At 40.5% G+C, this 14249-nt stretch overlaps 1 protein-coding gene across 5 annotated transcripts in view; it reads left to right on the top strand.

Annotated features, from left to right (window-relative positions):
• Nucleotides 1–1249: 1249 nt before the first annotated feature.
• The window catches only part of LOC127446039 (E3 ubiquitin-protein ligase HERC2-like), a 112434-nt gene continuing 99434 nt past the window's right edge, over nucleotides 1250–14249 (top strand). For 3 of the 5 annotated variants that reach the window (XR_007898090.1, XM_051706654.1, XM_051706652.1), the window contains exons 1-3: nucleotides 1250–1340; nucleotides 2198–2307; nucleotides 5479–5572. Coding sequence is in view for 3 of the 5 variants with exons in the window: in XM_051706654.1 (XP_051562614.1) it covers nucleotides 2236–2307; nucleotides 5479–5572 (166 nt within the window). In the remaining 2 variants the exon portion in view is untranslated. Of the gene's footprint in view, nucleotides 1341–1801; nucleotides 1859–2197; nucleotides 2308–5478; nucleotides 5573–14249 lie in introns of those variants that run through there. The other 2 variants (XM_051706653.1, XM_051706655.1) reach the window with 2 other exon arrangements.

The raw sequence follows: 14249 nt of genomic DNA, 5'->3' as shown, positions 1-14249 counted from the left end.
TAATAATAATAATAATAATAATAATAATAATAATAAGAAGAAGAAGAAGAAGAAGAAGAAGAAGGCAGAGGCTATTTGCACTAAGTGCAAATAGTGTTAAACATATGCTATTTGCACTCCTAATTAAATACTTACAGGGCATCACTGCAGTGTGTTTATTTAGAGTCCCACAGACTCCCTACACCAACCTATCACTGCGAGAAAATCAACCTTTACATTAATTGTATTTATTATTAAGTAGATTTAAAGAAAAATATTAAGAGTGGAGACAGAAATCAGGGGAAACTGGGTCAAAAGGAGGATAAGAACCCAGGTCATCTGAACAGAAAAGCACATTCACACATCTTATCACACTAAGCCATTGCAAAAACACTCAAGGAGCAGTTTGTCTTAAATGTGTTTGTTTCCACCAGACTATTTCAGTGCAAATAGCCGAACTATGTGGCAGGTATTTATACCTAGTGCAAATAGTCACTCTCTGATAATGTTAATAATAATAATAATAATAATAATAATAATAATAATTGATATTTACGTTGATATTATTTAAGTTTCTAATGCTTTCCATCATTAATACGCTGAGATGCGGGCAAAAAAAAAAAAAAAAAAAAAAAAAGCTCAGGCGAAAGCATTTTAACAGAATGCGCATGTGCGAGAAGTCGACGAGCGAGGGATCCCTTTTAAACGCAACCATTTCTCCCGTTCAATTTAATAGAAGTAGTCTTATCCTTCTAAATAATCTCTGGTATAACACACACACACACACACACATATATATATTATTATATATATATATATTATTGCAGACATTCAAGCTGCCGCAGGTGGCGTTGTAATATCAAAAGGACAGCGTTACATCAGGGCATCATTATAATGTTTCATAAGGCCACATTTCACTTTCTACAACGCTGTAATATTGCAAATTAATTTACAATGTTTCCAGAAAAAAGAGAGAAAAAATACTATAGAACTCCTTAGCTCATCGCTATTTTACTTGAATACGAATATAAAAGTTTTAATAAAATATGCATTTGTATATCGTATTTTATGTGGTAAAACAGACGAAACTGACACATTATTTATTTATTCGAAATTGACTTTATTTATTCATTATTTGATATATTCTCGTTTTTATTTAACGTCGTGATCCATGTGTGCCCATCCATGTCTGTGATTGGCCCGTGTGATGTCCCGCCCTCCGGTTTGTGCACGGCAACTTAACTTCTACATTTGATTGGCTGCCGATTCTGTCAGTCAACACACGACATGGCCGACATTAAAGTGTAGCAAAGCTGGTGGTAGGAGCGAAGAAGCGAGGATTCAATAAGACAACCGATCAGGTAAAGAGAGGCACTGATTGCGGTATGGCACATCGGACAGGAAAGGATAGCTGGGTTGTGATATTAATATGCTGTGGTATGTTCAGGAAAGACACGGCGGATCGCTGTCAGGATTTGATAATTTCATCTCTTTTAGCAGCTAGCTGTTGACATCCTGAGTTCCATTAACAACACACCGATTACAGACAGCAACCTGCAGCCTTACAGCTCACATATGTTAAATATTAATAACCATATTTGACACACATTCACCTCCAATACCACAAATGGATACATGCAGATATGAGAATAGGATCAGACCACGCCAACACCCAGTCGTTTTTAATAAATAATTCCCTAAGCGCACAGTGATGCTCATATTCGATAAGCTCTGGATGCTTTGTAATTTCAGTTAGATCCAAGTCTTTCGTGTTTTTATGCTTGAATGATAAACATTGCACATATGTCTTCTTTTTTTTTAGTTCTGAAATAAGTGGAAGATGCATTTTAACTTCAAGGTTGACTAGGCAGAAGTTAAAGTGAGTTATTGTGATTGCCAGGCCAAATTTAATGTTTTAGTAAAGCTTTAGAGATTTATTAAAATCTGTGTAATGCCAAGAATACTGAATGTAGGAATAATATGGTTCTGAATATGATTCCCAACTTTCTGAAACAATCATATTGCATCATTAGCCACTCTGCACTATGAACTACTGTGCCTTAGAGGAAATCCCTATGCAAAAAAATCGATATTAACTGGTGGGTGGACTGGTTTAATGAGATATAGATAGCATGACGTGTTTTCTTTCTATAGAAAGCAGTTGGTCATTGTTGCACCGTGTTAACTTGTTGTTTAATCAGTGAATGTGTCTCTTTAGGGAAGGCTGCATTTGCAGCCTGGAGAGTCGAGGGAAGGATGCCGCCTCCATCTTTTTCTCTTGATGCCCAGCTGCGCTTCCATGACAAATGGCTGAAGATAGACCTGCAGGTGAATGTGAAATTAATTTTGTCATCGGTCCAAATATTATCCTTTCCGTTGCCCAGCGTTAATGCTAAATATAGAGTGTTTATGTTTTGGGGGGAGGGATATATTGAAGCCCTTTTATGACAGAGTGCTGGGCTACTTTTAGTTTGTACTCTTGGCCAACATTTGCATCTGTACAGCTGTGTTCAATGACATAAGCAATTCAGTTACTAACACTTAACAGAAGCTTGACTTGTTTGTGGAGACTGAAAATCTTCTGTATATCGGTGAGTACTGACGCAAAGTTGCAGTGGATAGATAGTTTCTTCCGGTCGGTAACATCTTGAAAGTATTGCTTGAAGGATGGAACTGTTTGAAAGCTTGTATTGTGAGTGTTTTTTAAAGAAATTAGCAATGGGTGTTAACAGCTTTTCACTCAATGTGCTTTGCTTTCAGAGCACTAAAGCAAACAAATGTGTCTTCATGCTTATTTTTCTGACGTCCTGCTGTTTACAAAGTTTTTATTTAATGAATATTGTGAGGTTGCCAGATGCTGTCTGAATTTGGGTCCCTTTTTGTTTGTGAGAAATAGAGTGCAACAGTGCCTGCACACTTATTCAGCCGTCTAGGTTCCGGAAGTATTTTTTCCATTCATTTGTCCTTTAGACTTTTCATAAAATCCTTTATAAAAGAGTTGTAAGCCATGAACCAAACCAACCAGCTCCGAGGTAAATCACAACATCACAAACTTTTTTTAAGGCAAGGAAGTATTTAAAAATCATACAAAAAGACAAAGGTACTAGTCTGTATACTTAACGTTTTCATGAGGGCACGGACTACTATCCCATGAAGCACTACGAATTATGTAATTGAATAAAAAAACGATGGGAAGATATACAGCTATTGATTTAGTTTGTTGATTGTAAGTATAGAAATAATATATTTTACGTTTATTACAAAATATTCCGATATGTACAAATAGATAAGTAGTTTAAGGGTGAAGAGACATCTACTCGATTACGTCATTCACAGTGCGTCATGGGAGTGGGCGGTCGCTTCGAGGCATTTTTTGTGGGCTTGTTTGGCCGTGGTTCTCTGATTTGTCATGCTTTCTCTGCTGGACCATGGGTAATGTTGTCGTTAACCCTGAATTCCACTATCAAACGCTTTTTAAAGAACGAAGTTGAAATAACGCAGATACCTTTGATAAACAACCTCTGAGCTCAAGGTCTGTCTTTAAAGGTTTATAAGTTAACGTTGAAAATCAATTCGCCTATGGAAAAAATTAATGGGATTTTTACTTCCAGAACCAAACTGTTGCACTCTATATGAAAACAGTTTTAGGCTGCGTCTTGTCCTGCTATCTTAGCTCCCTATGGCGTGAATCAGTATATCGTGAACACTAATTCGGGCACTCGCAATGGTGTTCATCCAGTGAGCATTGGGACACTTGATACTTAATTATCTGTGGCATGATAACAAGGTTTCATTCTTAAACAGAGCTGTTACTAATCATCAACATCGCTGTATAAATGACACTGTGGTGCATTTTCATGGTAGATATTGAAACTAGGGATGCTTCGATCAGAATTTTTACAGCCGATACGATCACCGATCATCTTGTCACCTGTTCGGCCGATACCAATCCCGATCATTTAAACTTTTATCAAGATCTCATGAATGGCTATATGTAAGCTTTCTGCACACTGTCACTATTGATTAAATTTTCCTGTTCCCAGTAATTTCACTTTGCCTAGTTTCTGTGGACCGAAAAAGTTTAAAAGGCTTATTAAAAAAAGCTTGCTTGATTTATTTTTGGATTTTCTCCCCAATTTGGAATGCCCAATTCCCAATGCGCTCATAAGTCCTCATGGTGGTGTAGTGACTTGCCTCAATCCGGGTGGTGGAGGATGAATCTCAGTTGCCTCTGCATCTGAGACTATTAGTCCGCGCATCTTATCACGTGGCTTGTTGAGCGCATCATCGCAGAGACATAGTGCGTGTGGACAACTCACCACGTGCCCCACCGAGAGCGAGAACCACATTATAGCGACCATGAGGAGGTTACCCCATGTGACTCTACCCTCCCTAGCAACCGAGCCAATTTGGTTGCTTAGGAGACCTGGCTGGAGTCACTCAGCACTAAAAAAACTTTTATTATTATTATTATTATTATTATTATTTTAATTATTATACATGTTTCTGGACAACAGGTGCTACTATTGTTAATGCCGTTTAATCGGGAGATATTTAATAAAGATGTTTGAATTACACCGCATCTTGCAACTCATGTTATTACTGAGATGCCGATGACCGGTGGAGACTGAGAAGCTTCTGCCATGAACAATGGCAGACTCACTGATCAGTGAGTCTACTGAATACTGACTACTGAATTAGGGAGCCGATTGGGACGCACCCTTAGTTTGTGTGTGTTCAGTGACTCCCCAGTGAAATGTTTTTTTCTTTTCAATTTTCACCCCAAATGAACAAGGTTTGGCCATGGCAAATGTGACAAATTAAGTTTAGATACAGATAAATATGTGCTATACAGTTGTATAATGTATACTAGGCTGTACAATTCTTGTTTGCAAAAATTTTCTATGGAGATGCATTCAAGAATTGTTCAGCAGCTTCCGGTTCAAAACACTGGATGAAATTAGTACTGATTCCTGGTAGAAGTGTAGTGCTGTTTGTGTTTGTCTGTATACTTGGGTTCTCATGACATTTGTTTTGAGTATTGCTGGAGTCCTGGAACTGGAATTAGCATCATCACCCAATGATTGAGAAAGCACCTTTGCTGTTCACAGGTGGACGTCTGGTGTCTTATTTAATTTGTCATGTTGACATTTGAAACTTGAGTCTGGGCCCTGAATTTCTGTAATAATTGCTCAAGTCCTCCATAAAACCTTTGACAGTTTTACCTGGTGTTAAACAGATTACCTAAATAGGAACATTACAGATAGTTATGACAACCAAAACTCCTCAAAGGAAAGTGTGATTTGCTCAGCCTGAATCTAATTACCTCTGTCAGGGAGACAGTTACAAAACTGTAATGGTTGTGAATTTAAAACAGTGTTTCTGATACTTTTGCAGATTGTTTGTGTAGTTGGACAGACAATTGAAATTATGGGAATAATATGTTCGTGAAATATAATTGCTGAGCCCCTGAAACTCATGGTATCTCCTCTGTTACAGCGCGCCTTCTCTCCTGAAGGACTGAGCGAAATGTGGAACGAGATGGTGAAGGATGAAGAGATCGTGTTTGACAGAGAAGAGTCCACCCATCCAGGTAAAAGCCACATTACCCTTAAGTCCAACTTTGCAATTACTCCGTACTTGCAAAGTTAGTTCTGTTTCATTCCTACTGACCGCCAGAGGCAGTGTAAACACTATTGGATTATCGCAGCGCCAGCCAGATTGGTCGAGAGGATATACCAACAAAGTCACGTAGTGACGTATGCTGAGCCCTGGGGGTTATAAGCTACAGTAGCTCAGCACTCTGCCTCTTTCGCTTTCTCGCCTGGTTGAGATAGGTTGTTTTTGGTTAAGTGATATATTTGCGTTGTCAAGTGCAGCTTACAAGAGCAATGAGTTATCGTCCTCAGAAGCTGTGTCAGCACGAATCTATGCAACTTCAACAGATTTGGAGTATTTTAGCTGCATTTTGGTGAGTTTTCATTGCTTTTCGTCGGTAAAACTCTGTGCCTCTCAGTACAATCCGGTGGCTGGTGTTTTCCATGCCTATAAGTTAACAGTCTTGTTTTTCCTCAAATTTATGTTTTACTCTGTGCCCCTCGGTTCAATCCATTGGCCATCTTAGATATATTTTCTGTTTTTCGTGAGATATTTGTTGGCATTACCTGTCGGTTCACCTGGAGGAATCATATTAATTTTTGTAATTAACATTTTTTTTATTAAATCATACAATAACAATGAAATGCAAAACATATATATATAAAATCAACATTTAAACCCCACAACCCCCCCCTCCCCAACCCCGCCCCCCCCAAAAAACAACCCTGTGGTCAAACGTAAGTAAATATATAGAAATAAAAATCAAACAGACACACACACATACATATATATATACACATACATACACACGCATAATAATCATACTAACTATATTACACTACTCTCTACACACCCCACCCGAGAGCCCTCCAAAAACTCCAAATACCTGCCCCATTTCCGTATAAACATATCCAAGCCACCCTGTCTTCCCGATGACGCCTCCTCATAAGCTGCCACCCTCCCCACCTCCGTGCACCACTCCGGATATGGGGGCGCACCAGCTGACCTTCAACCCCTCAAAATAACCTGCCTGGCGATCATCACACAGGTCAGAACCCAGTTCTCTATATTGCCATCCCCCACATCGATGACCGCCCCATCACCCAGAACACATAGTCTGGGGCAAAATGAAACCTGAGTGCCAACCACGTCGCACACAAAATTCCGAACCTTCGACCAGATTTCTGGATCTCGACACACCACCAAAAAACATGGGCCATGTCTCCATCCTCTGACTGGCATCTCCAGCAGGTGGGTGTGCCTTTAAAACCAAGCCTATACAGTCTGTAGGGGGTCCAATAAAATCTATGCAAAATTTTGAATTGTATAAGATGCACCCTTGCATCTCTAGATGCAGACTTAACGTTTTTAAGAATCTTAGCCCACACTCCTTCTTCCAATGCCAAGTTGAAATCTTTCTCCCAAACTGTCTTGAGAGAAGTTTAGGCTCCGTCCCCCAGACTCTGAATTAACAGGGAGTAATACACTGATGCCTCATGACCTTTTCCAAAAGCCGCAATCACCTCTCCCAAAGCATTTGCCTCCTTAGGGGGGTGTGTGCTACTCCCAGAATTAGTACAAAGCAGGTGGTGCAGTTGTAAATACCTATAAAACTGAGGTCTGTGGATCCCAAAATGTAGGACCAAGTTTTCAAATGATCTCAACATTCCACTTTCATATAGGTCACCGAGTGTAGCAACCCCCCTCACAATCCACTCTGGCCAGCAGAAAGGGGACTTGCCAATACACAATCTTGGGTTCTGCCATATGCTCGAGGCAACATTTAAATAAGTGTCCAATTTAAACAATCTGGACACTTTAGTCCATACCGAGTGTAAATGCGAAATAACGGGGTGTAACTTTACTTTTCCGATTAGTTTGATAGAGATGCTTTGTAATGGTGAAATAGGGGCAAGAACTGCCAGTTCAATAACAAACCAGGGAGGGGCTCTCTCAGGTGGAAGTGACCAGTGAGCCAAATGTCTGAAATGTCTATGAGACTGAACGCATAGTAATAAAACAAAATCTTGTGTAGGCCTAGCCCACCTTTGTCTATCGGCCTATGTAACTTATTAAAATGCAATCTGGGACGTTTACCATTCCAAATGAAGGACTTGATAAATGTAATAAAGACCACCTGCCCGCATCACTTGAAAACCTTTTTATTAAAGGGTCAAAATTAACACTAACTAAATCAGACAAATTTGCTGGGAATAAAATCCCCAAATACTTAATGCCCTGTTTGGTCCACTGGAAGGCACCCGGCAGGAAAGCCGTTACTGGACAGTATGCTGTCAGAGACAAAGCTTCGGATTTAGACCAATTGACTTTGTATCCTGAGAACTTGGAAAAGGAACTAATAATTCTGTGGAGGCAAGGCATAGATCTAGAAGGTTCAGAGACAAATAATAAAATATCATCTGCGTAAAGCAGAAGCTTATGCGCCACACCTCCTGCAACCACCCCTGGAAAATCATCTTCCTTTCTTATCGTGGCTGCTAATGGTTCCAGGGCAAGACAGAACAATAATGGAGAAAGAGGGCAACCCTGCCTATCCAGAGTAAAATAATCTGAAATTAATCCATTTGTTTGTACCGCTGCTACAGGGTGTCTATAAAGTAACTTAATCCAACCAATAAATGTACTCCCGAACCCATACATTTCCAAAATCTTAAAAAGATAATCCCATTCTACCATATCAAACGCCTTTTCGGCGTCAAGTGAGATGGCAGCGACCGGAGACTGATCATTCGCTACTGACCACATGATATTGATGAGACGCCTGATGTTATCAGAAGAGCTGCGGCCCCGAATAAACCCCACCTGATCTATATGTATAAGAAATGTCATAACCTTAATCGGTTAGCCAAAATGTTTGACAAAATTTTTACATCTAGTTTGATCATGGAGATTGAACGGTAACTTTTACACTCGCTTGGATCTTTGTCCTTTTTAAGAATCAGACTGATTGGGGCCTGGGTAGCTCAGTGGTAAAATACGCTGGCTACCACCCCTGGAGTTCGCTAGTTCGAATCCCAGGGCGTGCTGAGTGACTCCAGCCAGGTCTCCTAAGCAACCAAATTGGCCCGGTTGCTAGGGAGGGTAGAGTCACATGGGGTAATCTCCTCGTGGTTGTTATAATGTGGTTTGTTCTCCGTGGGGTGCATGGTGAATTGAGCGTGGTTGTCGCGGTGGGTGGCGTGAAGCCTCCACACGCGCTATGTCTCCGTGGCAACGCGCTCAACAAGCCACGTGATAAGATGCACGGGTTGACTGTCTCAGACGCGGAGGCAACTGGGATTCGTCCTCCGCCACCCGGACTGAGGCGAATCACTATGCGACCACGAGGACTTAGAGCGCATTGGGAATTGGGCATTCCAAATTGGGAGAAAAAGGGGAAAAATCCCCAAAAAAAAAAGAATCAGACTGATCTGGGCTTGTGTCATGGTTGGAGGAAGCTTTCCATTCTTTAATGATTCAGTATAAACTTCTAACAAACGTGGAGCCAGTTCTGTAGCATAGGATCTAAAAAAATTCTGCGGCAAAACCATCTGGCCCCGGAGCCTTGCCAGTAGGTAGGGACTTTATTACCTCGTCAAGCTCCTCCAAGATTATCTCAGAATCAAGAGTGTTTTTTTGCCCAGTCTTCAGTTTAGGAAGATCTAATGGTTCCACAAAGTTTCTAATATCTTCATCAGTAGACGAAGACGTGGAACTATAAAGATCAAGATAGAACTCTTTAAAGGCATTATTAATATCAATGACTGAGGTAAAAATTTCACCACCAGCAGATTTCACTGAGGGAATGATAGAAAGAGACTCTCTCTTCTTTATATATCTAGCCAAAAGTTTCCCTGCTTTGTTCCCCTACTCAAAGTATGACTGTCTTGCCCTGAATAACCAAAACTCCACTTTCTGTGACAAAATAGTATTATTTCTATATTTCAATCGGGTCAATTCTCTGAGGCCATCAGATGACATACAGTGCTTCAGCTCTGCCTCTGCACTTTTAATATTTCCTTCCAACACCACGAGTTCTCGTGCTTTGGATTTTTTGATGAATGAGGCATACTGTATGATCCGACCCCTAAGAACCGCCTTAAGTGCCTCCCAAGCCATGCCCACAGAGGATACCGAGGACCAGTTGATCTCCATATAAACACTGATTTCAGACTTTAACATTTGTTGGAAATCAGGATTTTGCAAAAGGGATACATTAAGGCGCCAACTATATGATTTCTATTTCTCTATATGTGGCAACACCTCTAAACTCACCAGGGCGTGATCTGAGACTAAAATGTTTCCAATTGAGCAATCAACAACAGATGAAATGAGGGATTTGGATATATATAAAAAAATCTATTCTAGAATAAATCTTGTGGACTGTTGAAAAAAAATGTATAGTCTCTACCAGATGGGTTCAAAAGTCTCCAAATATCTGTAAGACCAAGATTTTTACACATCCTGTGAAGCGTCAATGTTGTTCTAGGAGGCTTGCACACTTTTGCTTCACTATGATCAAGGACTGAGTCCATCAAAAGATTGAAGTCTCCTCCCAAAATTATATCATGAGGGGTGCCAGCGGCTTGCAACATCCCTTCAAGATCTATAAAAAAGCCCTGATCATCCGCGTAAGGTGCGTAAATGTTAGCCAAAATCAGACTTTGCCCCTGAATTTCTGCTAAAACAATAATGACTCTTCCTAATTTATCATTAAACTGTTTGAGACATTTGAATTGTAAATGTTTATTTTCCAATATAATGACTCCCTTGCTCTTACTTGAGCCAACACTAAAGAAAACATGTCCACCCCATATCTTCCCAAATTTTTCAGCTTCCTGCAGGGAAAGATGCATTTCTTGAAGAAACACTATATCATATTCCTTATGTTTAAGAAAAGAAATAACCTTTCTTCTTTTTATGGGGTGCCCCAACCCATTCACATTCCATGTGGAGAAAGATAGTACACTCATATTAACATTTGACATTTTGATATAATAGAAAAAATAAATTGTGTGCCAAAGACAAAATTATGAAGACCACATTTCAACATTAATGCAACAATAAAACCCCGAACTTCCCCCCGAACAAAACAAACAGAAAAAAGAAACGTGCGCATTAACCCCACGCACGACAGCGCCAACCGCCGTCAATCCCTCTAAACTCAAAGAGTCCATCCGCTGTCTGGTTGCATGCTTTGCCATCAGATTGCTTAATTTTGCCTCACAAATTTGTAAGGCAAAATTACATAACATCAAATATTTTGTAAAGCAAACCCCAGCCAATTAGCAGAATAAACACAAAGAATGTGTAGACTCATTCACAGAACTGTCTCGAAGGTGTGTTCCTTCACAAAACAAATTCCAGCCGATATAAAGCCGTTCGGTTTCCTTGGTCAGACAAACGAATCTTCAGTGAGCCAGCTAGTGCAGCAGATGACATAATCATTCCAATGTACTACAAAAACACTCCACAAACCATACTCCAGCCAACAGGAGGCATAAGCACAAGGAACTGACAGATTCATCCATAACTGTCCCGAAGTAATGTTATTTAACAAAACAAGCTCCAACCGCTAGGCTGAACCAGCACAAAAGGAAACGAAACGCGCATCCCGGTTCCTCGGATGGTCAATTCATTCGGAGGCCGCATAAAAGTATATCCCATGATTTACACAGTCCGCCAACTTTATAAAAGACATCTTTTGTGTGGGCATGTAGATATTTTGCGGTCATCCGTAGTGTCTATTCTCAGTCTGCCCGCACTTCATTGTAAAAGTGATCTTCAGTCAATGCAAAAGTTTCTTTAAGGAAAAGTGTATATCCATAAAACAAAACAAACTCCAACCACTTGGCGGAGCCAACGCAAAAAGAAACAAAAATGGCGCCCAGCTTCCTCCGAAAGCCAGAGTATGTACAGTGAGTCAATCCACTCACAAGAAAAACACCCAATGGTTACTCACCCATTGTTTCAATAAAAGACATTGCCTGATTGGGACATGTAAATACTTTGCTGCCGTCCTTGGTGTTTATTCTCAGTCTGGCTGGAAACATCAGTGCAAAAGCGATCTTCTGCTGATGTAAGAGTTTCTTGCATTCCTTAAACCGATCGCGTTTCTCTCTTTCGAGTTCACAAAGTCCGGAAACAAGAAAATATTGTAATTCTTCCAAGAAACCTTTCCTTTGCTCCTTGCCTGGCGCAACATGAGATCTTTATCGGATGATTTCAAAAATTTGACCAGAATTAATCGGGGCCTTCCTCCCTCAGCAGATCTGTGAGCTGGGACTCTGTGAGCTCGCTCGATTTCCAGCTTGTGGCCTGTTATGTCGAGCAGACTCGGGAAAAGCTTGTCTAGGAATTTCACCATATCTCTGCCCTCCTTATGCTCAGGAATTCCAACAATTTGAACGTTATTCCTGCGGCTTCTATTCTCAAGATCGAGCTTTTCAAGAACACGTTCCAAATCAACTTTGGTCACGGGCGGATTAGCGGCTAATTCCCTCTCTGATGCCTCCAAATAATCGATTCGTTTTTCAACATCTGTCACTCTTGTGACAAGTTCAGAGAATTTTTTTCCATCGCCGTAATCGATCGACATATTGCAGCGAGATCCTCCAAGTCCGCAAGTACCTTTGTCAACATCACCGACATGTTGGACAGATGACGCTGGATTCCTTCTCCTACCGCGCCATCCAAATCGAGTCCCCGGTCCACAGGCCTGTCTGGGCTTTCATCTTGAACCCGTAAGTGTCTTTTAATGTCTCCAGAACCCGAGGATTTTGAATTCTTTGCCATGTTTACCTCAAACATTAAATGTGTAACTGGGTGTATCGAATTTCACCGGATTATATCATGAAAATAATTTTAAAAAAAATTTGCAAAGTGCGCAGAGCTGTCTCACACGTCTGCCCTTCGCATGGGGTCACGTGGCTCCTCCAGAATCATTTTACTTTAATTATTTTTCTTGCCTGTCTTGTTGCTTCATTACCATCATTCCGCTTGACTTTAAACCTAACGGTGCTATCCGAAGGTGTTGTTAGCGAGTAACTATGGCTCACAGCTCGATTGCCACTGGCTTCCCACTGACTTGTAAACTGTGCCCTAATAATCTCCTACGGGACGACGGTCATTACATCTGCCCGTTGTGTTTGGGTATTCAACATCTGAGAGAGGCTCTCACGGACCCGTGTCTGCACTTCAGTCTTTTTCCTATGTCGGAACGACGGCTCCGTCTTGCTGAGTTAGACCCTAATTCAGCTGTGAAACTCAGGCAGTTGGATGTAGCCCCTTCGTGCACTCAGAAGTGCAGGGCGTCTGCAGCAGCCGGTGCTCCCCTCCCATCTAAGAAGAGGGCCACATCGCGAAGTGATGAACATTCGCGTGTCGAGGAAAATTCACTTTCTAAGACTGTTTCTGTGCTTTCTTCAGAGATGGCAGAGCTGAAACGCCTGCTTCTCGCTTCAGCCTGTCACATCTGCTACACCTCTGAAGACGACACAGGAGGATGAGAATGTTTAGAATCAGGGAGCTGGGGAAGAGTCTCTTGATTCCCCTTGTTTTTCACATCATTCTGGATGTGCTTTCTACGATTGCTTCGGATTCTTTTTTTCCTGATCATGGGGATGCTGTGGATGTTGCTGCACAACTGGTTATCCAGCTGCGGAGGGGTCTAGTGGGGGGTCAGTTCAGTCATCTGGACAGGCCCAGTCCTCTTCTGATGATACTTTGGCCGTGCTTCGAATGGCAATTGCTCGTCTAGTACTTGATCAGGGTTTCCGCGGGTCCTTAAAAAGTCTTAAGTCTTAAATTTACTTTTTAAAATTTAAGGCCATAAAAAGTCTTAAATGTCTTAAATTACAAGAAGTCTTAAATTTCGTTTGCTGAGGTCTTAAATTTTGCGGCGTGAATAGAGACCCTTAAAACAGCAGAATCTGCGTGAGTCAAAATCATCTCTCTCTCTCTCATGCATCCGTCATTTAGCAGCTGACTCTTGAGTTTAGTGTGAGCGCGCGCAGGGAAGTGCATTTTTACTGAACTTACGATGTTACACATGTATAAACCTTCATAAACCCATTAATCTGAAATGCAAATGCCGTTATTTTGCATCTGTAAGCGAGCGACGCGCTAACGATTGACAAAGCTGTCAACGTGACAATTTGCAAGCATGTGAGGTTGGAGCGTCTTTTGATGCCTTTCAAATCTTGGCGCTTCCTTATTTTACATTACCTTTGACAATAATTTTAGAGCTCCATCTGACATATACAGGTATTTTCTCTGCCATCTCAATCAGTCAATTTAAAATTTTTTGTAATAATATACAAAACAATAATAATATAATTATATAAAATTAATAATATACATATGAAAATATATTATCTATTTAATATTTAGTATACAATCTGTTACATCATAACTAATTATACAGCATAGTTCTCTTTCATAATTTAATCTGTTAACATTTTCAATACATATTGTCAACTTAAAACAACCATTTTTAAGGTAACTGACGAGTTTTGAATTTTACTTGAGATATTTCACACAAAAATTTTAATTGTCATCACTATGCTGTTGCAAACCTGTATGACTTTATTTCAGTGGATATCAGAAGGAGATATTAGGGAGTTTCAGTCACCAATCACTTACATTGAATGAAAAACAAGATGCAGTGACAG

This window comes from Myxocyprinus asiaticus, chromosome 9, assembly GCF_019703515.2.
Source record: "Myxocyprinus asiaticus isolate MX2 ecotype Aquarium Trade chromosome 9, UBuf_Myxa_2, whole genome shotgun sequence".
NCBI classification, from domain to species: Eukaryota; Metazoa; Chordata; class Actinopteri; order Cypriniformes; family Catostomidae; genus Myxocyprinus; species Myxocyprinus asiaticus.
This window is presented reverse-complemented; position numbering and strand designations above follow the sequence as displayed.